Raw genomic sequence first — 23,526 nt, forward strand, 5'->3', positions numbered from 1 at the left:
AAAACAACATGAGGATGAATAAATTATGACAGAATTTTCATTTAAAGTGAACTTTCCCTTTAACAACAGCAAAAACTATTAAACTATCATTTTGGCCTCTAACATCTATTATGTAAATGACAACATAAACTCCCCTAAAGGATTATTAGGAACACCATACTAATACTGTGTTTGACCCCCTTTCACCTTCAGAACTGCCTTAATTCTACGTGGCATTGATTCAACAAGGTGCTGAAAGCATTCTTTAGAAATGTTGGCCAATATTGATAGGATAGCATCTCGCAGTTGATGGAGATTTGTGGGATGCACATCCAGGACACATCCACATTCCAAGATGCTCTATTGGGTTGAGATCTGGTGACTGTGGGGGCCATTTTAGTACAGTGAACTCATTGTTATGTTCAAGAAACCAATTTAAAATGATTCGAGCTTTGTGACACGATGTATTATCCTGCTGGAAGTAGCCATCAGAGGATGAGTACATGGTGGTCATAAAGGGATGGACATGGTCAGAAACAATGCTCAGGTAGGAACTAAGGTGCCTAAAGTGTGCCAAGAAAACATCCCCCACACCATTACACCATTGCATTAATGAGAAATTAAACAGGTGTTCCTAATAATCCTTTAGGTGAGCGTACACATATTATATATAAATATAAATAATTAATACATACACATATTTTTGTTCTTAAAATTATACATGCATGTGTGTGTATTTATATATAATTAATTATACACAGTATGCACACATATATGATGTCAAATGAAGTACGTAAAACTATGTCAATAGACTCAAAAAGAGGAAACTGAGTAAACTAACCCTATCTCTCCTAAACAGAAAGACTTAAACATTGTGGTTTTACTCCTTATCTCATCACGTGACCATATAGGCTACACAAATCTAAGATAAATATCAGCAAAAATCATATTCATAAATTCATATTTTCTGACTCTTTGGATCAAATTTTGAAACTCAAATCAAAGTGTAAAAGATCAAAGTGTAAAATCCATCACCAGACATTCGAGTTATTTCAATGTTTTAAAACACAGCAATATAAATATTCTCCAAACATTTAGTAAAAGTATTTACAGTATTTGAGAAAGAGAGAGAGAGAGAGGTCATTATTTTATTATTAGTATTTTTTTATCACTGCAAAAAGACTTTCACTTGTTTTTAATTGTTGTGTATTGATGCTTTGATAAAATTCAATCACAGTCAGTGGTGAATAAACATAAGAAACATTAAAAGAAACATCAGTATGTCAATGGTTTTCATATAAGATTAGATTAAAAATATTTAACATTAAACTAATCATATTTATTTCTGATGATAACTTCTCTTAAATTAAAGATGTAATGTAATGTAGTCCTGTGATAACACTGTGGTTAATTTAGGGTAGTGAACAGTATTGAGTTTGCTACACAATACAGACACATAACACTGACATCTGCTGGACACGTGACACTTAATGTATGACGGTGCATTAACTTCTATGAAAATGGTACTGTAAACAAATCTGCTGTAGTAGTCACACACATTCATTTACAAATAAAAGCAGGATCGTGACAGAAATGCAAAGTAAGTCCGTTCATGGCCCTTTTCATCTGAACTTTGGTGTTTGTTCTCAAGCCAACAGTATCATGAGAAATGAAATCAGATGCAGGCTCATAGACAGCGTGGAGGTCTCCACGGCACCAGACAGGTAATATTCAGCCACTTTCTTATTGGGATTTGGAGGATCGAACCACATCTGCATGCAGCGACCGCTGTCTTTAGTGAAAGTTGTGTACTTGTAAGAATTGGACCAGATTTTCTCACACATACTCTGAGCGGTGGGAAAAATCTCTGACCAGGGGCTGCACTGAGATCCGCTCGGACACCGATTAGTGCCTGACAGAGACACCGGGTCAGAAGTCATTACACAGAAACAGACCAAACCAAATGACATGCACGAAGAATAAAGAAAGATCTTATTATAAATGAAAGGAGAAATGACCTTTGCTCCAGTCCCATCCCTTATGCCAGTTCTCTTTACATGTGTAATCATCCTTACAGTCCTCATACCAGCTCTCACAGTCTTCCAAACACAGCGGCACATCCAGGATTCTCTCCTTTCTCCAAGACTCATCTGCCTTTAAACACATTCACAACAACAGATCACTCACTAAACAGTAACATGATTCAATATAATGGATATCACACAGTCATAAATGAACTTTAGACATCTGAAACAGCTGTGATTGTGTATGTTTCACTCAGATAACTTTATCACATATCCACCACCACCTTGTTCTCATCTAAAAACAAACTTGACATTTTAAAGGGGACATTTCACAAAACTTTTTTAAGATGTAAAATAAATCCCCAGAGTATGTGAAGTTTTAGCTCAAATTACCCCACATATAATGTATTAAAACATGTTAAAATTGCCACTTTGGAGCAAAAATTTACCATTTTAGGGTGTGCCCTTTAAAATGCAAATGAGCTGATCATGCAAACACTGATCACCATAATGGTGGTTTGTTGAAACTCAATTGTGCTGTCAATTATTTTCTCTATCTTTCTCTTTCTTTCTGCACTAAATGGCAACGATGTGAATGGATAGTGCAGATTAAGGGGCAGTATTATTATAATAAGATCCTCTTCTGACATCACAAGGGGATCCAAATTTCAATAAACTATTTTTCACATGCTTGCAGAGAATGGTTTACCAAAACTAAGTTACTGGGTTGATCTTTTTCACATTTTTTAGCACTGGGGACCCAATCATAGCACTTAAACATGAAAAATCATATTTTCATCATACGTCCCCTTTAAGTGTTCATGTAGCTCAACATTGCATTAATAATGCAAAGTTAAAGTGTTTGAATCCCTGTGAACGCAAACACTGATCGAAAGTATTGCATTGAATGCACTGTAAGTCACTCTCCATAAAAGTGATGAAGAATATATACACTCACCTAAAGGATTATTAGGAACACCATACTAATACTGTGTTTGACCCCCTTTCGCCTTCAGAACTGCCTTAATTCTACGTGGTATTGATTCAACAAGGTGCTGAAAGCATTCTTTAGAAATGATAGGATAGCATCTTGCAGTTGATGGAGATTTGTGGGATGCACATCCAGGGCACAAAGCTCCCGTTCCACCACATCCCAAAGATGCTCTATTGGGTTGAGATCTGGTGACTGTGGGGGACATTTTAGTACAGTGAACTCATTATCATGTCCAAGAAACCAATTTGAAATTATTTGAGCTTTGTGACATGGTGCATTATCCTGCTGGAAGTAGTTATCAGAGGATGGGTACATGGTGGTCATAAAGGGATTGAAACAATTCTCAGGTAGGGCGTGGCATTTAAATGATGCCCATTTGGCACTAAGGGGCCTAAAGTGTGCCAAGAAAACATCCCCTACACCATTACACCATTGCATTAATGAGAAATTGAACAGGTGTTCCTAATAGTCCTTTAGATGAGTGTATTTCATAAATATTATGCTGATATAATCGCTGGTTGATTTTGAATGCTGATTATTTAATTGTCATAAATCAAATAACTTTATTATATTAATATAGTTTATAAACAATATATGACTACAATGATTGACAGATTCAGAATGGACTGTGATTATATTGTCAATACCTGCTGTATCCAGGGTCCCAGGTGAGGTGAGCACTCATAGAAACACGTGTCCTGAATGAAATGCTTCTTACATTTGTCGCTCATCATGCCACAGTGATTCCAGTTAAAATTATACAGGTATGAGTTATCCTGATGAGCCTCTTCTGTTGTGTTTGCTGTGCAACAGGCGTTGTCTTTCCATGGTTCACACTGAAAGAAAGATAGACAGAGAGAGATGATTTGTTTTAATAGTCTACATTACAAGATCACATGTGTCTGTTGCATCATCCGGTCAACATTGAAATTTCTGATGTGATATTGTGACTCGCGCCTGCTTATAGAGCTCTCCCTCTGGTCTGGGATCTGTTAACTGATGTTTGCCATCCATACACATGTTGAGTTTGTCTACAGAAGAGACACAAGGTGGCAAAGCTATGAAAAGCACCAAGAACAACTCCAGCCTGGAATGAAACAGAGAAAGAGAGAGAGAGAGACAGACAAATCATGACAGATTATTTCAAGGTAACTAAGATTTTGTTCTCATGTCCTTCTAGTAAGAAAACTCTTATTTTCTCACTGTAATATAGACTCTAAAGCTTATTATTGAGCACATTATAACATGCATTATTATAGAGCCTATTGTTAATATTAGCCTGTAAAAAATATTGGGGTGGCTAGCCTAAGCCAGGACTAAGCCTTAGTTAAAATTAAGATATTTAAGTCATTTTAAAAGCATAATTTATAACTAAACACTATTGGTGTGCACCTTGAGACACAACACTCGCACATACTGTATATATTTTAAGATATGTCAAGTTGTTTTTAATCAGGACAACGCTAACATTTAAGTAAGTCTGGGACTAGGTTTAAGCCCTGTCTGGGAAACCGCCCCAACATTATAATACAAAGACATGATATGGAAGAAGAAATATGTTGAAAACAAATATATGATATCAAGCGTGTTATCTTAACTCCTTAACTTAGAAGGTCAGATGTTTCCACTGAAGCTATGAAGACTAAATATAAAACTAAATACTAAAATTGAACAAAAAAATAAAGTATCTTTACAGTACCTGGAATGAAACGCTTCCATTTTTCTGTTTAAAACTCACAGCTGGTGTCTCTGAAAAGTTTTTCTAGAAGTCTTTCGAGCAGAAGTGCGAGAAACCTGCTGCTTCAGCTCGACCAAAGTCTACAGAGATGGGACGCCCGTCCCTCTCTCACTACACAGCCAATAAGAGCCATACGGTCACCTTGACCTTGCCTTATAGACTGCTGGATCATAAATATAACACTTTTAATCTTTAACACCGGAAACTGCTTTGTAAGAAAATGGTTTAGTTAAGTAAATACATTTAAAATAACCTGCATTATGAGATACATTCTTTGAATTTGGTGCCTTTTAAACTTTGAAAAAATAAACATAAAAAGTCTTGTTGAAGAAGATCAATCAGCAAGGGACAGGCCAAAAACCTTATAAGCGATTTCTATTATTTAAAAAAATATTTAATTGACTTTACTTTGGTATAATATTAATAAAACAATACAGCATATTTATATGTTTGTAAATAACTGATTATTATGTCTGATTATTTCTTAAGGCACTGATTTGATAGAATGACCTGCATTAGTTTTGTGTGGTGAGTTTGGGGTTCAATGTTTTCTTTGATTATTCACACAATTTAGCATTTAACTAACACATACGTCTGTATACCTTTCAGTCATTGATTTTTATTTAACTTTGGCTGTATGTTTGTACTATTGTTAAGCGCTTTTAGGACAGATCGAAAAATGACAGAGAAAAACATTACGCCTGCTTTTTCTACCACATTGTTAAATTTAGAGTCTTTATAAAAACAAAGTAAACATTTTGTGTGATATGTTGATTGTAGTTAAAGGCCCACTGAAGTGCCTGTGCAGCAATTTTTGATGTGGTGACATCAGTTTAACTAAAACAGAATGTTAGAATGGAACTATGGAGAAGACCCTCCCTCTTGTTTAAAATAACCAATAGCGTTTCATTTATGGCACAGTCCAGCGAAGACGTAATGGTTGTTCGATTTCATGCTGTGCCGCAAGAATCGATAGCCGGATGACGTCAAAGTTCCGTGAGAGTGACTTAAAAGCAGACTTCTCCGTATGATTTCGCGGATTGCTCTCGCGGTATTTTGACGTCATTCGGCTATCGACTCTTGTGGCGCCGCATGAAGTCGAACAAGCCTATTATGTAACAAAATATAGAGGGCGGGACACTTCAGCATCTTAAGAGCATATGATTGGACAGGAAATTTGATGAGAAGTTGAAGTGTAGAGTGATGTCATAAAATTATACTTTTTTAGCACATGCTTATATACTCTGTATGAGAATTTTGTCAAATCATACTAGTTTATATTTGAAAAGTTTGGTCAAAATGAGATAACTCCATTTTAAAAATTTCAAATGACAAAACATGTTTAATATTATGTTATCATGTTTTTATTGTGTTTTATTGTTCTACTTTGTTGTATTTTTTAGTTTAAAAAAATAAAATCAACTGCAGTTTGATTGATATTAATTGGAATGAACAATCAAAAAACGTAATTTTTAAAAAATAAAAAAACGGATTTATATCGTTTTGGAACCAAACTCTTTATTTATTCTTAAGCCTAACGTATTTATACTAAAATGAAAAAACGTTTCGTTTTAATTTCATGGGTGATTTAGCTTTAAATGTTTTAAAACCTTTAAGTATTTATTATATATTTTTTAATGTGTGTCAGTGTGTTTCCGGGAGGGGCGGAAAGGAGCGCACGCACGCACGCGCACACACAGGCGGAACTAAAAGCATCAGTTGTTGTTTCTGACGAACTCAGTGCAGCAGCAGCTTCCGCTGTGTGTTTACTTTTGAACTTGAATCCCTCCTGCAGGTAAATCATAATACAATTCAATTCAAATCATTAGCAATTTTTAAATGATTGAATTCGTTTATTACTGTATGAACACGGAACCAACACACGATTCTGTTTGTGAGATTTTTCGGTATTTCACGAAGTACTGGCACCGGCTGTATACAAATACTGTATATTATTTATTTTTAATCTTGTAAAACTTACTTTTGGGTAATGTTGTTGTTGTTGTTGTTGTTGTTGTACACTGCGGGGTTGAGGTAACGTAATTTCGATACTCTGTATGTCTTGTACGTTACATTCAACAGAATTGACAAAAAAGTTAACTTGTGTGTGTGTGACAGATATGTCCACGCTCTTCCCATCTCTGTTCCCACGCGTGACCGAGTCTCTTTGGTTTAATCTGGACCGACCGTGTGTGGATGAAGCAGAATTACACCAGCAAGAACAACAGCACCAAACCTGGGTCAGTAACAGTTTGTCTGTGTGCGTGTTGTTTGTGTTGATTATTCTGTTGTTTTATGTTGATTATTTTGTTGTTTGTGTGTCTTCAGTTACAGAATATCGCAGAGAAAGACAACAATCTGATGCCCATTGGACGGCCGATCTTTGAGGTGAGTGTCTCTCTCACTTTCACAATTCACATACAGACCTTTATAACTTGCAGACTCTTCCAGATTAAATGTTCTCTTACTGTATCATTTGCAAGACCTTTGATGAGGAAGAGGAAGAAGATGACGAAGACGAGGAGGACAGTGAGGAAGATTCAGAAGATGATGAAGACATGCAGGACATGGATGATATGAACATCTACAACGAGTTTCCTGATGATGGAGAAATCAATGAGGTCAAAGACACACACATACACACAGATATACACGCACACACGCAGACTTCTCAACAAATGTACCTGTTGACATAAAATGTGCAGAAATCTGATTTGATCCTTTTAGGATTTTGTTGCTAAATACATTTTAATTTAATACTTTTAAGTAGATGTAATTATTAAAATGTTATAATGTGTTTAGGATCTAAAATTATTTTCTTTTTCCACTTTTGTCATCTTCATCACACAGGCTATGGGTTAAGTCTTAGTTTTTTTTCTGTTGGCATGATTATCATTGATTTGATTGTTAAACTCTTAAACAGTTTTGAAGAGATTTGAGTTTTGGTTTTAGGTAAATGAGAGTATCGCTCACTGACAGGTCGACATGGAAGGAGGCGATCAAGACCAGGACCAGTGGATGATCTAGACACACATCAATCCATCCATCATCTTCTGGAAACATCTGCCTAGAGCTTCAGATCTCTGCTCAACGTGTTTGTTGTTCAAGACAGGATGAAGTCAAGACATGAAGCATTGCTGGCTACTGAAATCACTTTAAGTGTTTATGGAGTCTTTTGTATTAAGGGAGATTCAGGACACAGACACTATGCTGAAGTGTAAAGCGTTGTTTCCTCTACACACTAAACCTGAAGTCAGTATCTCCCCTCATCGCTGTGAACTTTGTCTTTTGTCAGGCAGGTAAACACTGAACAATGATTCTGATGATTCATGAAGTTACAACAGGTTTATCATATATTTATGATATTTGTGTCAATGTTTCTTATTGCTCGTTTGAAAATCCAAATTGTGACTGTAAATAAACTTTTATTGATTTATTCATTTTGTACAAATGGTCAATTATTCATCTTTCTGTCCCTTATAAATGAACAGCACTACCAGTTCAGTGTGTCCTAGTTAAAGTCTTGTGTTTTTTATTTTAATATTGAAAAATATTGTGAATGATTCATGAGCAAATCAGTCTGAATCATAATGATAAAAAAATCCTTATCCAGTCAAAAATAAAACCTTCTGAGAGCTGTATAGGCATAGTTTCGTCTATCTCAAACATCTTTCACTTGATCCCGAGGAAAGTCAGCTCGGCCATACCGTCACGGATTCCACGGATGTATTCCAGCGTGGCACGGTGAACCCGGAGCTCATAGAGGCCCGAGCGCCGGGCGTGCCGCAGGAAATTCGGTGCTCCTGGAAAAATGACGTTATCTGCAATAATGAGAGATCCTTCACCGAGAAGACCAGAACCTTCCAACAGCTGCAGGTCAGGCAGATAACAGCGTTTCCAATGGTCCATAAACACCAGGTCGAGATGTTCAACGCCATAGTCCTCACGTAAACGTGGGATCACTTCATCTGATGGACGTACGATCAGCTCCACCTGCCCAAACATTCATTCATTATATTTTATCGTTCTTTACAAAGTCATGGATACACAAATACAGTCAACATCACATGTCCTGTTCATTTCTCATGCATACTTTTAAAAACTGCTTGTGTCTCTTTTGGGTTTGATGTTACTATGTTTACTTTAAAGTTTATTTATAAAGCTGTTACGGACTTCAAACTGCTATATAAAATACATTTGAATTGAAAAAACCAATACGCCAGTATTGCAAAACCTAATTTTCACAAGTTTTTTTAAGATGTAAAATAAACCTTTGGTGTCCCCAGAGTACGTATATAAGATGTTAAAATTGCCACTTTCTAGGTGTGAGCAAAAATGTTGATAATGCAAACACTGATCGCCATAATAGTGGTTTGTTGAAATTGAAGTGCCTCTGATGAAATGTGTTTCAGATCAATCAGCTCTCATTTCTCACCATGTCTTCATCAAAACCTGCCAGCCGAATGACTTTTTCTGCAATGGCAGCATTTTGTTCATCCATCTCAACTGAATAAATTCGAGCACCGATGTGCAGATGACGTGCCATGCGTACGGTGCTGTACCCACAGTGTGTACCCAACTCCAGAATAGTGAGCGGACAGTGAGCCTGAATTAACCGATCCAGAATCTTACCTGCTCAAACACAAGACATGAATTCAGTAATGACTACATAATAACAACTGTTCAGTCTAAAGCTCATTCCTGAACAGACACACTGTCTGTTTTCTATAGATCTGAATAATGATTTTAATGATTTATTTGTAGTTTGTGTACCTTTCTTTGGCCCAATGTTACTTATAAACTCAACTTGACTGCACCATTGGTCAAATGTGTCCAGGATGCTCTGTGAGTCACCAGGTGTGGCGTGGGTCAGAATATACTGATAGGCCCGTTCCTCACGACTGAGACCTGTTAAACAGTCTCGCACCCAGCGGATCAGTACGGCCCGATACAGCAGCACAAAGTAATGCCGATAGCGGATGATCATCGTGAGTACCAAAGGAATAAAGGCCAACGCTATTGCCGGAGAAACCATCTTCACCTCCAACCTATAAACACACACACAGTCAGTTGCACTGCAAAAAAAAGAGACTTTCTTACTAAGTATTTTTGTCTTGTTTTCAGTACAAATATCTAAAGATTCTTAAATCAAGATGTATTTTCTTGATGTGCTCATGACCTAAAAAAATAAGTCTAGTTTTTAGACAAAAAACACAATTATTAAACACAATTAAGCACAATTAATAATTAATAAGAAAAAATCTTTTGAATGTTTTAAGAACGTTTGAGCGTTAGAGTAATGTTGCATTCTATGACAAATTTTCACCCAATGTTTAAACCAACTGTTTTCTATATTTACTTTTTTGCTTGTTATGTAAATGATAGAGAATCATTGCATTTTATTATTTTAAATCATTATTTATGAATGTTCAGTAAAAATATTGCTGTAGAAAACACAATTCACTTATTAGGTTTAGATGTTGAGACTTTGTTTCATTTTAAGTCACCATTATGGTGATCAGTGTTTGTTTTAGCCGAACTCTTACCATTTTGCTTGCTAGTTTTTCCCTGGTTAACTTTGTGTGTATAAATCACATTTTTTATGGTAATGTAAAGTTAAATGTGCAATTACATAATGGTAAATATCATCATCTAATTAATTGATTTGCTAATTAGTTGATTTGCTCAATGTATGTAAGATCCAGTACAACCAAAAACATTCAAAAAATATGACACTTTTTATGTTGGCATAACATTTTGGGGAACTTTGGAAGCGTTCAAGGAACATTCTTAGAACTGTTAACTGGGATCTTGCTGAAAAAGTTTTTATTTTTTTGGTTTTAATTAGTGGCTGGTTTTAGCCACTTTTTTAGCTGATCAGGATGACAGACCAGCTGACCCATAGCAAATTACCAAATAAATTTCCAGCTATGACCAGCAAAAAGTGCCCAAAACCCCTCTCTTAAACCAGGATGAGAGACCAGCTTAAAACTAGTCAACCAACCTAGCAACCAACCAGCACAGACATCAGTTATTACCCACTCACAACACCACATAAAAAGAGTTTATCACAGGCAAATCTCAACTTGTCATCTATTATCACTATTAACTCTCTCTCTCGAAGACTTTATATGAATTAGGATATAAATGATCTCTTTAACTCCAATGATAAGAGCGTGCGAGTTGTGTTTAAGTGTTGGGTCTTTGTTCAAATCACAAAGGTTGAAGATCATTCAAGACTTTAAAATCACATATGATAGATTCAGAGAACATATTTCAGCATGTGAGAAATAAATAGTGTTTGCAATCCACCTTCAGGTGACAGAACATATTTAGAGTCTTCTGTAAGCAGCAGTAACTCGAGACATTACACAAGCTGTTCTCAGATCAGCAGTTTTAAAACAAAAGCATCAGTTGAATTTAACGTTCACAAACAAACAGTGAATACAGATGATGAAATAAATCTTACCTGATATGAAAGATGACAGACAGATAAAGACAAACTGAAGATCAGAGTGAGAACGACAGCTACAGACACAGACAGGTAAACACACAGGTACGCAGTCATGTCACAGCCAATCAGCTTCATTCTGCTGTTTGAATAATTGATGTTGAGCATGTGGACTCCTCTTACACCTGTGTCATCATTACACTTCAATACTCAACATCACAATAAATACTTCTAGTGTTTCATCTCAACATATCAGTCTGTTCTGTTATGATGTTCTGGTCTATAGATCTGACTCAGGCTCTTCTTTCAATGTTGGGAGAAATTTACTCGATAAAGTTTAATACTTAAAATTCACTCAAATACAAAAATAGACAAACAATATACATAAGAGAACCAAAAGATGTACTAAAACATTCTTTAATTGCAAAGAAAAATGTAGTTTCCCATATAACTGAATTTTTAATGATTTACATGTTTCTATCTATCATAAAAAACAAATAACACATAAAATACATAGAAATGTTCAGTTTCTTGTTGTCATCTGGTCATCTATCTCTAGATATTGACATGTTTTGTTCTTTATTTCTTTGAATATTAATGAGGAGTTGGTTTGGTTCTCTCTGATTGGTCCATTTATCAGTCCAGAGGTCATGACCTCAGCAGTCTCGTCTCATAAGCGTCCTTATAAACTTCTTCAATTCTTTCTCATCACGAGACCACTTGATGAGACGTCTGAGGGCCATGCGACCGTCCTGCATGTCACCCAGGGCGATGTAAGACCCTATGAGTTTTCCCTCCAGTGCCTGACAGGAACACTTGTGACCCTCCATCAGCCAGAGGGCGCTCTGATCCATGGCCGCCTGTTGTTCCTGCGGTCCAGCCTTCCAGCGCAGCACACGACTCCGACCCTGCGGCACCACGCGTACATCTGCACCGATCACAGCAGATGAACCGATCCGCAGTCTGAACGCTGGAGAAGATGGAATACGTGACGTATAGATGCTAATGTACTGTTTTAGTGTTGATATCTAGACCAATTTGGATGACTGATCGCTCATTTAATGCCACTATAACAAAATTACAGTCGCAAATTCCCTAACCCTTAACTGGCGCAGCCCTTCTTGAGTGGGGGGCTGGAAAAATTATGTACGCCTTAAAATTAAAATAACCCTGGCCTTTTAGGTTGGTCTTGTTTTAAAGAAGACACTTTAAAGTTAAATATATATTATAATAAAAAATTGTTATATCATTTTACATGTATTGTAATAAATAAAAATAATGCAATAACGTATATATTTTATACAAAAAAATACAGTTTTAGTGGTTTTACCAACAACGGCCACTAGGTGTCAACGGTTTGCTGCATACTCTTGTCACAAATTAATACATTACTGTCACTGCATTACTATTAATGCTTAAAGGTTTTGAAATATGAAAATATGAACATATTTACAACAATATATAATTTTTTCGTAACATATTCAAATAAATTGACATGCAAATATTGAAGTAAACTCAGGTGTCGCACTCACAGGGTAGCAGCAGTTAAGAGATTAAAATTAAATTGATATTTTCAACACTGACTGTTGTAGATTATATCAATCATTTACTCCTATGTAAAGAAGAACACATCTCAATTCATGTAGCATTGGATCTTCTGAATGTTTGAGATGACAATCCTGAAGTTATTACTCACCAAACTGAGTCTTACAGAAGTTCTGATGGATCTCTGACTCTGCATCTGAGTCTGGAGTGCAAACCTCACAGATAGCAGAACCTGAATGACACAATAAACCAAAAGAATCATCACAAAACCAGTCTGAGAAATCCAATGAAAGGTCAGCAAATGAAAGACACCTTGTGGTACCTTCACTAAGGGACACATTCACCTTCACCATTCCTCACAGGTGCAATGATCTCCTAAACTTTGTTCAGTCAGCGACATCTCTCACAACATCCAAAAACATCTAAAACACATCTCTCTTCTGTGAGACAAGAACTTGTTGTTGAAAGGCCTGCCTATAAAAAAATAAATGGCCTCTCTTCATACGGGTTGTGTTTCTAATGATCGGTGAAAACTTTGGTGTAAGCTGTCAGGGACTTGCACGGCACTTCTACAACTCACTTTTGTAAGTCATTTAGGATAAAAGCATTTGCTTAATGTGTGAAAAGACATACAGTTTTCTGTATCTCTAGCCTTGTGCATATCAAGATACACAAATATGCAAATATCTATTTCATCGTTTGTACGATGAGTCATTTTGGACTAAAATCTTCACTCAAGCCAATGATATTTAATGCATTTAAAAACTGTGTCATGAGCCAGATTAAAGTTCCTGACAAGCTGTAGTTTGCAACCCCTTTGGTCTAAAAGTGAAGACACGTAGTAAGCACATCATGAAGATATAACTTATTTGGTTCAAAGTGTTATTAAGTTAAATGTATCTACACCAGTAAATGTGTATATTCTGCTTAGTTTTTTAGTTATTTTTTATTAATTTTTAGCATTATTTATAGCGTTATTAACTTAATTAACTCCTTACGAGTCCGTAAAGTTGAAAATGAATTGTGAATGTAAATTGATTTAAACTTAAAAATTTTAGTGCATAAACGAATATTTTTTACAGATGGTCACAACATACCAAAGAATACCACATAATTCTCTTTAAACTGACAGAAGTCAGAGAAAATAATAATAAATCACAGCAAAAGGAACCAGTTTATTTATATATTAAAGCAGTTTTTTTATGTAGAGTTTTTTTTATTTTGTATAAAAAGTATCAAGTGATTTCAGACCTTTGGGTAGATCGGTGGTCTCGGTGTTCTGCTCTTTCTCTCCAGGGACACAGAGGTCCGATCCATCAGGAAATCGGCTGCAGTTGAACATCTCTGGCCACGGGAATCCGAACGCGCTCATGACCGGCAGGCACGCGTCCCGCACGGATACGCAGAGACTCCGACAAGGACGCACCGGTGCCGCGAGCTCCGGTAAACACACGGGCGCGAAGAGAGCGCACAGGAACCTGCGCGCGTCCCGGTGGCAGTGTTTCCCGAGTAGCGGAGTCCAGGAGGCGGATTGCTGCTGCGCTTCTCTCGGGCTCTCGTGACCCAGCAGGTTCGGCACCCGCATCTCCTGGTAACCGATACCGGAGCACAAGACCATCGTGTTCGGCACCGGTTTACATACGGAGCGCGCGGGGTTTGATATCACACCATCATCTTCATCATCAGCTCTAGACAGACAACAAACCGACGACAACAACAAAACACTTAAGAGACACAGAGAATAAACATCCATTCTGGAGACACGTGTGCTCACAATCGAGAGAAAGTGGGTGCGCGCTCTCGCTCGTGCATGTGTAATGAAAGTCGTCTGGCGTCTCTTTCACATCCTGTGAATGAAATCCAGCAGGCGTTTTATTACCAGCAGTAAAGCGTCAGAGGCGTCAGTCTGAGTGTTTGTCTCCTCTAATTCGTGCCATTATTTTTTTACTTTAGCACTGTAATGAAATAAGTGCTGTGAAAGTGCCCAGAAGAGCAGCCAATCACAAGCGCACTCTGCTTGTCAGTCATTTTTGGAAATATTGGGAAATGGCACTTAAGGAAACCCATATGTGTCCGAATTAAAGGGGGGCTGGGGTGGTCCCGGACCTCCTATAAGCATCGAGGGACCCAGATAAAGCACAAAATATAATTTGAGCGGGGGTATTAAAGTCCCCATTTTACTATAAACTAATCCATTGATTTCAGTCTGAAATAAATGTAAACTCTTAAGTGCGACTCTTAAGTACTGTTTTCTGGAGGAATTGACTGAGATTTAGGATTGGGTTAGAGGCTTTAAAGGGGACATATCATGAAAATCTGACTTTATGTTTAAGTGCAATAAATGGATCCCCAGTGCTTCTATAAACCTAGAAAATGTGGAAAAGCAACCCAGTAACTTAGTTTTGGTAAGTTATTCTTTGCAAGCATGTATAAAATAGCTATTGGAAATTGGGCTCCACTTATGATGTCAGAAGGGGATCTTATTATAATAATACCGCCCCTTAATCTGCACTATGCAACAATGACACTGCCATTTAGTGCAGAGAAAGAAAGAGAGAGATAAAGGAAAAATATTTGCCCAGACAATTGAATTCCAATTTCAACAAACCACCATTACGGTGATCAATGTTTGCATTATCAGCTCATTTGCATTTAAAAGAACACACCCAAAACGGCACAATTTTTGCTCACACATACAAAGTGGCTTGTTTAACTTGCTATAATAAATTATCTATATGATATTTTGAGCTAAAACTTCACATGTACTCTGGGGACACCAAAGATTTATTTCACATCTTAAAAAAGTCTTGTGAAATGTCCCCTTTAAAAATTCTTCTCAAACTATTATTTCACAATAATTTGAGTAGTAAAAATGGTTAGGGTTTGAGTTAAGGGTAATTTGGGGTTTCTTTGATTAAAATGTTGAACTAGGATCACATTTTACTTTGTGAAATCATGGGGACCTTATAATGTTTGAGGGGTCTAAGCTGTCTTTGACATAATTCAATTTGTCTGTTTAAATTTTTCAACAGATTTCAATGGCTTACGATCTATGTGCAGTACAAAAAGTTTCGTCTTAAGTTCAGTAACTTTCATTGTCATAACTTTTCTATAAAGACCAGGTAAAACCAGCCTTTTAGCTGGTTAAGATGGTTTTAGAGTCCAGCTTGAAGACTAGCTTAACCTGCTTTGCCAGGCTGGGAAGACCAGCTTAAATCTTTAACCAGCTAAGACCAGCCAATCAGCTTAGCCAAGCTGGTCAATCTGGTTTAAGCTGGTGTGTCAGATATTTTCTCAGACTATAAAGTGTCCAAAACCCCTTTAAACCAGCATGCTACATCAGCTCAACCACCTAATACCAGGCTGTGAGACCAGCATAGGCTGGTTTTAGCTGGTCTTTTCAGTAGGGAATGTTTTGTGTAACCCCACGCCTGCCCAGCACTGATGTGGTTTATTTTTCCTGGTTAAAAATGTGAAAACTTATGTAACTCTACTGCGACCTGAATCATGTGTAAACCAGATGTTCCCCACTGTGACCAAAAGATGGAGACATTTAACACATCAGAAAAAAACTTTCAAAACATCCTACTCATACAACAAATAAATACATTTCTCTGGCCAAAAAAATATGTTTCAAATATATGCTAAATACATTTTGTATAAAGTAAAGCTGAATTAAATATATTAGTAAATTTGAAAATGTATTTAGTTTAACATTCATATTTCATAATATATTTCACAGGCAACAAATACAATTTTAATTTTACAGCAAAAAAATAGAAAAAAAAATATGTTTCCTGTCCAAAATATTAAATTTGTATAAAGTATAAAATGTAAAAGTATGAGTTTATTTTGTAGTTGAAAATATATGTAATTTTACAAAATTTTTCTTCTAATGCGACGTGAATATAAATGTTTTAAAATATATTTTAAAATGAAGAGTTTCGTTGCAAAACGAGATAGCTTTTTTCAGAAATATCGTTTTTTGGTTGTGCATTCCAATTAATATCAATTCAACTGTAGTTGGTGTGTTTTGATTTAAACCTTCATAACTTAACAAATACAGCTAGCACCATAAAACAAAATAATAACACGATAACATAATAATAAACATGTTTTGACAAACACTCGTTTTGCAACTAAACTCTTCAAATATACAAAAAAATATATTGGTGAAAAATTAATTCTTGTAAACATATTTTAAACTATATTTCAAGTACATACATTTTTTGGCCATGTGAGCTTCATTATTTAAAAAAAAATAATATTGTGCCTTGTTGATGATAGAGGTCAGAGGAGAATGAGCCGACTGATTCAAGCTGATAGAAGAGCAACTTTAACTGAAATAACCACTCGTTACAAACGAGGTATGCAGCTAAGCATTTGTGAAGCCACAACACGCACAACCCTGAGGCGGATGGGCTACAACAGCAGAAGACCCCACCGGGTACCACTCATCTCCACTACAAATAGGTAAAAGAGGCTACAATTTGCACAAGCTCACTAAAATTGGCAGTTGAAGACTGGAAAAATGTTGCCTGGTCTGATGAGTCTCGATCTCTGTTGAGACATTCAGATGGTAGAGTCAGAATTTGGCATAAACAGAATGAGAACATGGATCCATCATGCCTTATTACCACTGTGCAGGCTGGTGGTGGTGGTGTATATTGTGGGGGATGTTTTCTTGGCACACTTTAGGCCCCTTAGTGCCAATTGGGCAACGTTTAAATGCCACAGCCTACCTGAGCATTGTTTCTGACCATGTCCATCCCTTTATGACCACCATGTACTCATCCTCTGATGTCTACTTCCAGCAGGATAATGCACCATGTCACAAAGCTCAAATCTTTTCAAATTGGTTTCTTGAACATGACAATGAGTTCACTGTACTAAAATGGCCCCCACAGTCACCAGATCTTAACCCAATAGAGCATCTTTGGGATGTGGTGGAACGGGATGCATCCCACAAATCTCTATCAACTGCAAGATGCTATCCTATCAATATGAGCCAACATTTTTAAAGAATGCTTTCAGCACCTTGTTGAATCAATGCCACGTAGAACAGTTCTGAAGGCGAAAGGGGGTTCAACACAGTATTAGTATGGTGTTCCTAATAATCCTTTAGGAGGGTGTATGTCACCACGGGAAAATAAGACAATCACTACTTCTGTTTTTTATGGCGACTTTAAATACAAGCAATAACTGAGCTGATGTACTTTTGTTCAAGTAAATAGAACAACATAACTGTCCTTTTACATTACTCTTACATTATGAACTGATTATCATCTCATTTACATGAGAAAGGGTACGACATTTACATGCGAATGATCATTTAATATAAGTGCAGACTTTAAAGTGCTCAAATCAACTAGATTCAGTCACATTTACTGTACAGATGTGTCTATATCTCTACACACACACAGGTTTCTGTCTAATATTCTGTTGTGTTTTTACTACACTAACCTTTTAGTTGGAGGCTTGTGGTGGGGAAAGCACTGGTTATTTTTACCACACACCGCTGGGTAAACTTAATTACCCCCCGACTTATCTCATCCATGCCAATATTCACAATCCTGTAACCCGGAGGGCAGAGAAAGACAGAAGACGCACCTGTGTCCATCCGTCTAACACCTCACAAACAGACACACGACACATCTGACGTTCATGCACTCAAGAACATTCTAGAAAAGAGAAATAAAAATGGGTGATTAAATATTGATATGAACTTTAAAAGTGTAGAAAAAACATCAACACAGGTCATCAAGCAAATGAATGGGGTCTTAAAGGTGCCAAAGAATGCATTGAAATAAAATTAAAGTTAAATTATTCTCTGATATCTGCATAGAAGGTTTGTGTCTTTGATAAGTGCAAAATGAATTAGAGTCAGTTATACAAACCTAGGATTTGCCTTTAAAATGAAATGGTCTATTATTACCTTATATGGAAGGGTCATGAATAATAACAACGTTAAGCTCTGCTCTGATTGGCTGTTTCTCAGAGCAGCTCCTTCAGTAGCTCTGTGTGTGTGTAAAAAAATCTTATGTTTGAGGCTGTATTAGATGAAGATACAGATTTTGAAGAATAATCAATTGTTAGGGTTAGCATATAGCATTAATTAGCATATAGCGCTACTCAGCAGTCACAACTTTGTTTTTAACATTGTAACAACATTGTATTAATGTGTAATTTCATGTTGCGGCGTACATCTCGACTGTAACAGTTGGTGTTATGTTGAGCTTGGTCAGTTTTCCAGCTGAAAAATGAGATGATATTAACCCAAATGCTCTTGGCACAAACTCATCAAATACTTTTCCCTTAATCCCAGCCTCGGGCCATTCATAAATACTGGTTTGCGGGAAGAACCCATTAAGAGTCGGATACAAATGCTAATTTAAAAGAGAACATCTCAGACACACTTAGAGGCTCTTCACTTACTGTATAACTGATACCCATAACCCCTGACTGCTGTGTTATTAATCTCTAGCATGTGTTTTTACTGTTAACTGTCCTGGCAAAATGCTCATTTGAGTAACTATTGCCAAGCATTTAAAATAGATCACCTCTCTTGAGATGTTTATTAAGCAGATCACATGATTTTCTTTTTTTTATAGACTGAGACCTGTGGATACAAGATACCTGAGAATTATTTAATCAAACCACATCCAACAGCGGGAATCAGAATTCATCAAACTATTAAAAATGTTGAAATGCAACCGGCCTAAATCAAAACTTCAGTGATACAAACTGAAGGACGCTTGTGATCATGAAGCCAGAGAAGAGACATTATGTAAGAGATCCTGTTTCTAATGGTGAATCTGATCCCGAGTCATTAAAGTTGTTTGGGAAAATTCAAATCATTCCCAACACTTCTCATGATTCTGCCAGACTATCAGATGAAAAATTCCTCTCAGATTCCAGGCATCATTTATTAAATGTTTGATGTGGAGATCAGTGATCATATAACACACAATGACTGGGGCTCTGTTGACGTTGGCATTTGTTATCAGCAGCTGCTCTCTGTTGAGAGAAGAAAGACTTTAAGCAACATCTATCAGTTTAATCATCAACAAACTTTTATTTCTAATGTGGACAGTCAGATAAAAATGGGACAGTCATTGTAAACATTTCTGGACTCACAATACAAAATGAACCATGGTTTTACTAAGAGCATATATGGTCCAATACACAATTTTACATTTCCTTTGGTGTGTATTAGTATGCAAAAGGTACAAACCCCAAAGTAAACAATGGCACGAGTTATCATCTCCAACGTAAATCTCTTTTCTTGGACTACAACAAACACACGGATTGTAGGCAACAGTTTACTTCCTGGGATTGGTGATGTAGACAAGACCGACATTATCATAATTCCTTCTGCCTCTGACTCACTTTAACTTAACTCCTGTTAGCATTGCATTGTGAGCAAATCTTTCAAACATGGAAAGGAGCGTCAAATTTCCTGCTGACGTCAGAGGTATTCAGGCCCATCACAGCGGCAGCCATTTCGTTGTAAACAGATTCAACACACGCGCTCTTTAGTTACGTGATTCATTACGTTACTGTTGATCATCTGTCCATCATCGTATAAAGCCCGCCATGACAATTTGATTGGTTCGACCAGCTTTGGGTCTAGCATAGTAGCTCCTCAACGCAGAAACCCCAGACCGATATTCCCATTATCAAAATGTTGTGGGCGGGGCTAAGATCGGCTGGCATCCAGGCTATGAAAACAGGGCTTTAAGTGTAAAATACCAAACTTGTCCTTTAAAAAGACATGGTTACTGTAGTAAAACCATAGTAACCACAAAATTACCATGGTTTTGACATGTTTTATTTTAAACCATAGTTATACCATGGTTAGTGTAGTAGTGTTTGGCCAAAAATATGTTTTAAATATAGACGGTTTCAGCAGTAACAACATAAACAAGCGGCTGCACGTAGCTTCCGGTAAACTCCGCTAAGAGTAAATAACAACAAAGTTCTTTAAACGTAGTTTATTTATATAACAAGCAAAAAACAACACATAGATTACCTAGGAAACCAAAACATTTGTTATTGTCGACGAGGCATTTGTTCAAGAGGTCAGTTTAGCAACTAGTCAGACCATAAAAAAAAACGAAACCGGAAGTAAAGTTCGGATCCAGACGTGTATCGCGTCAGCGCACGTGCGTCCGATGAAACCATCTATATGTTAAATACATTTTGTAGAAAGTAATGCTCAATTGAATATATTTGTGAATTTGGAAATATATTTTGTTTTCAGTCTTGGGAGTAACGCATTACAAGTAACGCGCATTACGTAATAATATTACTTTTCTGAAGTAACGAGTAAAGTAACGCATTACTTTATAAATGTACACATTAATATTTGAGTTACTTTTTGAAAAAGTAATGCGAGTTACTTTTCAGTTTAATAAATCAATTTAAAAATAAAAAAAATTACTAAATTAAACTGAACGTATTAACGTAGAATTCCGCACTCTGTGCGCATGAGCGGGAACAGTTTGGGCCAGAAACGGGGATGGCAGGCCAGAGCTTGACATTTTTGCGATCATAAAAAACACCTGCAAGGCCTGAAAGAGATCAAGCCTCAGCCAAGTAAGAAAAAGTAACGCAAAAGTAACTTAAAAGTAACGTAAGCATTACTTTCCATGAAAAGTAACTAAGTAATGCAATTAGTTACTTTTTTGGGGAGTAACTAAATATTGTAATGCATTACTTTTAAAAGAAACTTTCCCCAACACTGTTCGTTTTAACCTTCATACATCAATGTGTATTTCAAAATGTATTTCAAGGGCAAGCAAATACATGATTTCTAATTTTACTTTTTTCAATTTTACATCGCATATGGCAAAAGTGTATTTTTGAAGTTGAAAATATATTTAATTTACACCTTTTTAAAATGGTTATGTTTAAAGGTTCGTAACATAAACAAATTTTTTTCCAAATATATATATATGGCCATTTTCATATTATTTTAAATATATTTAAAAATATAAATTTTTCCATATGGGGTAAAACCATGGTTTTGCTGATAGTAATCAATACACCAAAATAAAACATGTTACTAGACTTTAACCACAAAAAACATGGTTAATTTTCGTAAGGGTCTTACTGTGACCTGGTTAGTTTTAGCAGCTGCTGTATCTCTGGATCCCTCCTCAGTATTTTGCCAACAATAAAAATATCTCTCCGCCATAAGAGTCCTCCAGAAGCATCAGTGGCAGAGATCAGATGAACTCACGAGGAAAAGACGAGCAGCTGAATCTCTCATCATTACAGTCACACTCTAGACAGATTTATGAACAGTACTAAACAACACACACACAACAAACAAACAAATAAACAAACAAACAAACAAATGCGGATTATAAAACGTCGTATCTTTACCTCTCGCGCTCTGCTTCACTGATGATTCGGACTCGAATCGCACAACACGATTCGCCACTCGTAAACAAATCATTGACTCGTCAACAACGCAATGCAGAAGCTTAAAAACATTTTTCAAACGTGTGGACATTTGGGGTTGGATTAAGTCAAGAAGCGACTATACTTTGTAGTGCTTCATGAAGGTGCGTGCATCCGAGTTATATTCGCGCATCGGATTCCACAGAGAGTTGCGAACCTTTTTTTGGCAAATAATAGATTTGAAAAGAACCAACACAGAAAATAGACTTGTTCGACTTTCTAGGGCGCTACAAGAAATGGCAGGCGGATGACGTCAAAGTACCGCGACAGCGATTCGACATCATACGGAGAAATCTGCTTTCACATCGCTCTCGCGAAACTTTGACGTCATCCGCCTGTCGGTTCTACAAGCCTAATGATTTGTGCCATCAAAAGGATTTAAAATAATTCCATTGTTAAACCTTTTATATAACATTCAAATTAAAAAAGCCTTCAATATAATGCATATTTAACACGAACATTTCAGTTAGGATTTCACACTTTTAAAATTAGGCCTACATATAAGATCATTTGATTGACATAAATCATAATGTTCTTTGTAGGAAAGGTTTGAATGACTATTACTTACCTATTTATCAGGTTTTTATATGTAACAGAGGAATGTTGATAAAACATGGTTAATATTAAATTGTAGCTCATTTAAAGATTGGAAAAGTTTAAAGATTTGAAAAATTTATCTTAAACTCCACACCTGTAAATATATCTGTTTTGTTCTTATTCACCTAAACACTTCTATCATTTCTATCTTCAATTGATTTAAAGGAATAGCTCACTTTTTTTTTTACTTTTTCTGTCATCATTTACTCACTCTCAAGCTGAGTGATAATATTTTGACAAATGTTAATAGACCAAACAGATCTGGGGCACCGTTCACTTCTGTAGTATTATTTTTTCCTACTATGTAATTCAATGGTGCCCCAGATCTGTTTGCTTACATTCTTCCAAATATCTTCATTTGTGTTCAACAGAACAAAGAAATGTATACAACAACATGTTGTATAATGAGTAAATGATGACAGATTTTTCATTTTTCATCATTAAGATTCATTTAAAGCCTTGAATCATGTCTATAATTTCTATATGATGTCACATGTAAGATGTGCAGTGTATGTAACGGTCCAGAGAGGTCTGTCTCCGGTGTAAACCAACAATAGAACCACAAAATACCTCAGAGCCCATGAAAGACACCGAGAAACTGGACAACACATCTCAGGGCTTAACAAGAGATCATGAGCCCCACCCAAGAGAAATCCCCCAATAAGACCAGTCAAACCAGCAGCTGAACACCACAGACTACAGGCAACACACACACACACACACACACACA

At 36.5% G+C, this 23,526-nt stretch overlaps 4 protein-coding genes across 12 annotated transcripts; 1 reads left to right on the top strand and 3 right to left on the bottom strand.

Annotated features, from left to right (window-relative positions):
- Window positions 1-1,159: 1,159 nt before the first annotated feature.
- Window positions 1,160-4,891, bottom strand: LOC141361580 (folate receptor alpha-like). The gene is made up of 5 exons (XM_073863096.1): window positions 4,697-4,891; window positions 3,955-4,084; window positions 3,645-3,833; window positions 1,998-2,133; window positions 1,160-1,891 (listed from the first exon to the last, which is right to left on the bottom strand). The coding sequence occupies exons 1-5, from the start codon at window positions 4,714-4,716 to the stop codon at window positions 1,626-1,628; spliced, it is 741 nt and encodes a 246-aa protein (XP_073719197.1). The 5' UTR covers window positions 4,717-4,891; the 3' UTR covers window positions 1,160-1,625.
- Window positions 4,892-6,377: 1,486 nt separating this feature from the next.
- On the top strand, window positions 6,378-8,171 carry LOC129438762 (anaphase-promoting complex subunit 15). Of its 3 annotated transcripts, none has more exons than XM_073862646.1 (5): window positions 6,378-6,530; window positions 6,854-6,975; window positions 7,064-7,123; window positions 7,219-7,356; window positions 7,688-8,171. In XM_073862646.1, the coding sequence occupies exons 2-5, from the start codon at window positions 6,856-6,858 to the stop codon at window positions 7,709-7,711; spliced, it is 342 nt and encodes a 113-aa protein (XP_073718747.1). In that variant the 5' UTR covers window positions 6,378-6,530; window positions 6,854-6,855; the 3' UTR covers window positions 7,712-8,171. The 3 variants fall into 3 exon arrangements, with proteins under 3 accessions (XP_073718747.1, XP_055053651.1, XP_055053652.1); XM_055197676.2 differs by having other exon boundaries at window positions 7,715-8,171; XM_055197677.2 differs by lacking the exon at window positions 6,378-6,530 and adding an exon at window positions 6,594-6,769 and having other exon boundaries at window positions 7,715-8,171.
- Window positions 8,172-8,203: 32 nt separating this feature from the next.
- On the bottom strand, window positions 8,204-14,121 carry LOC129438761 (transmembrane O-methyltransferase homolog). Of its 5 annotated transcripts, none has more exons than XM_055197670.2 (6): window positions 13,983-14,121; window positions 13,076-13,153; window positions 12,883-12,963; window positions 9,509-9,783; window positions 9,171-9,367; window positions 8,204-8,728 (listed from the first exon to the last, which is right to left on the bottom strand). In XM_055197670.2, the coding sequence occupies exons 4-6, from the start codon at window positions 9,768-9,770 to the stop codon at window positions 8,408-8,410; spliced, it is 780 nt and encodes a 259-aa protein (XP_055053645.2). In that variant the 5' UTR covers window positions 9,771-9,783; window positions 12,883-12,963; window positions 13,076-13,153; window positions 13,983-14,121; the 3' UTR covers window positions 8,204-8,407. The 5 variants fall into 5 exon arrangements, with proteins under 5 accessions (XP_055053645.2, XP_055053646.2, XP_055053647.2 ...); XM_055197671.2 differs by having other exon boundaries at window positions 13,054-13,153; XM_055197672.2 differs by having other exon boundaries at window positions 13,076-13,171; window positions 13,983-14,108.
- On the bottom strand, window positions 11,590-22,263 carry LOC141349007 (secreted frizzled-related protein 2-like). Of its 3 annotated transcripts, XM_073862644.1 has the most exons (7): window positions 22,122-22,263; window positions 21,853-22,018; window positions 19,292-19,748; window positions 18,195-18,412; window positions 13,983-14,419; window positions 12,883-12,963; window positions 11,590-12,156 (listed from the first exon to the last, which is right to left on the bottom strand). In XM_073862644.1, exons 5-7 carry the CDS (start codon window positions 14,347-14,349, stop codon window positions 11,843-11,845), a joined length of 762 nt encoding a protein of 253 aa, XP_073718745.1. In that variant the 5' UTR covers window positions 14,350-14,419; window positions 18,195-18,412; window positions 19,292-19,748; window positions 21,853-22,018; window positions 22,122-22,263; the 3' UTR covers window positions 11,590-11,842. The 3 variants fall into 3 exon arrangements, with proteins under 3 accessions (XP_073718745.1, XP_073718746.1, XP_073718744.1); XM_073862645.1 differs by lacking the exon at window positions 19,292-19,748; XM_073862643.1 differs by lacking the exons at window positions 18,195-18,412; window positions 19,292-19,748; window positions 21,853-22,018; window positions 22,122-22,263 and having other exon boundaries at window positions 13,983-14,871.
- Window positions 22,264-23,526: the final 1,263 nt, after the last annotated feature.

This window comes from Misgurnus anguillicaudatus, chromosome 24 (assembly GCF_027580225.2).
Source record: "Misgurnus anguillicaudatus chromosome 24, ASM2758022v2, whole genome shotgun sequence".
Classification (NCBI taxonomy): Eukaryota; Metazoa; Chordata; class Actinopteri; order Cypriniformes; family Cobitidae; genus Misgurnus; species Misgurnus anguillicaudatus.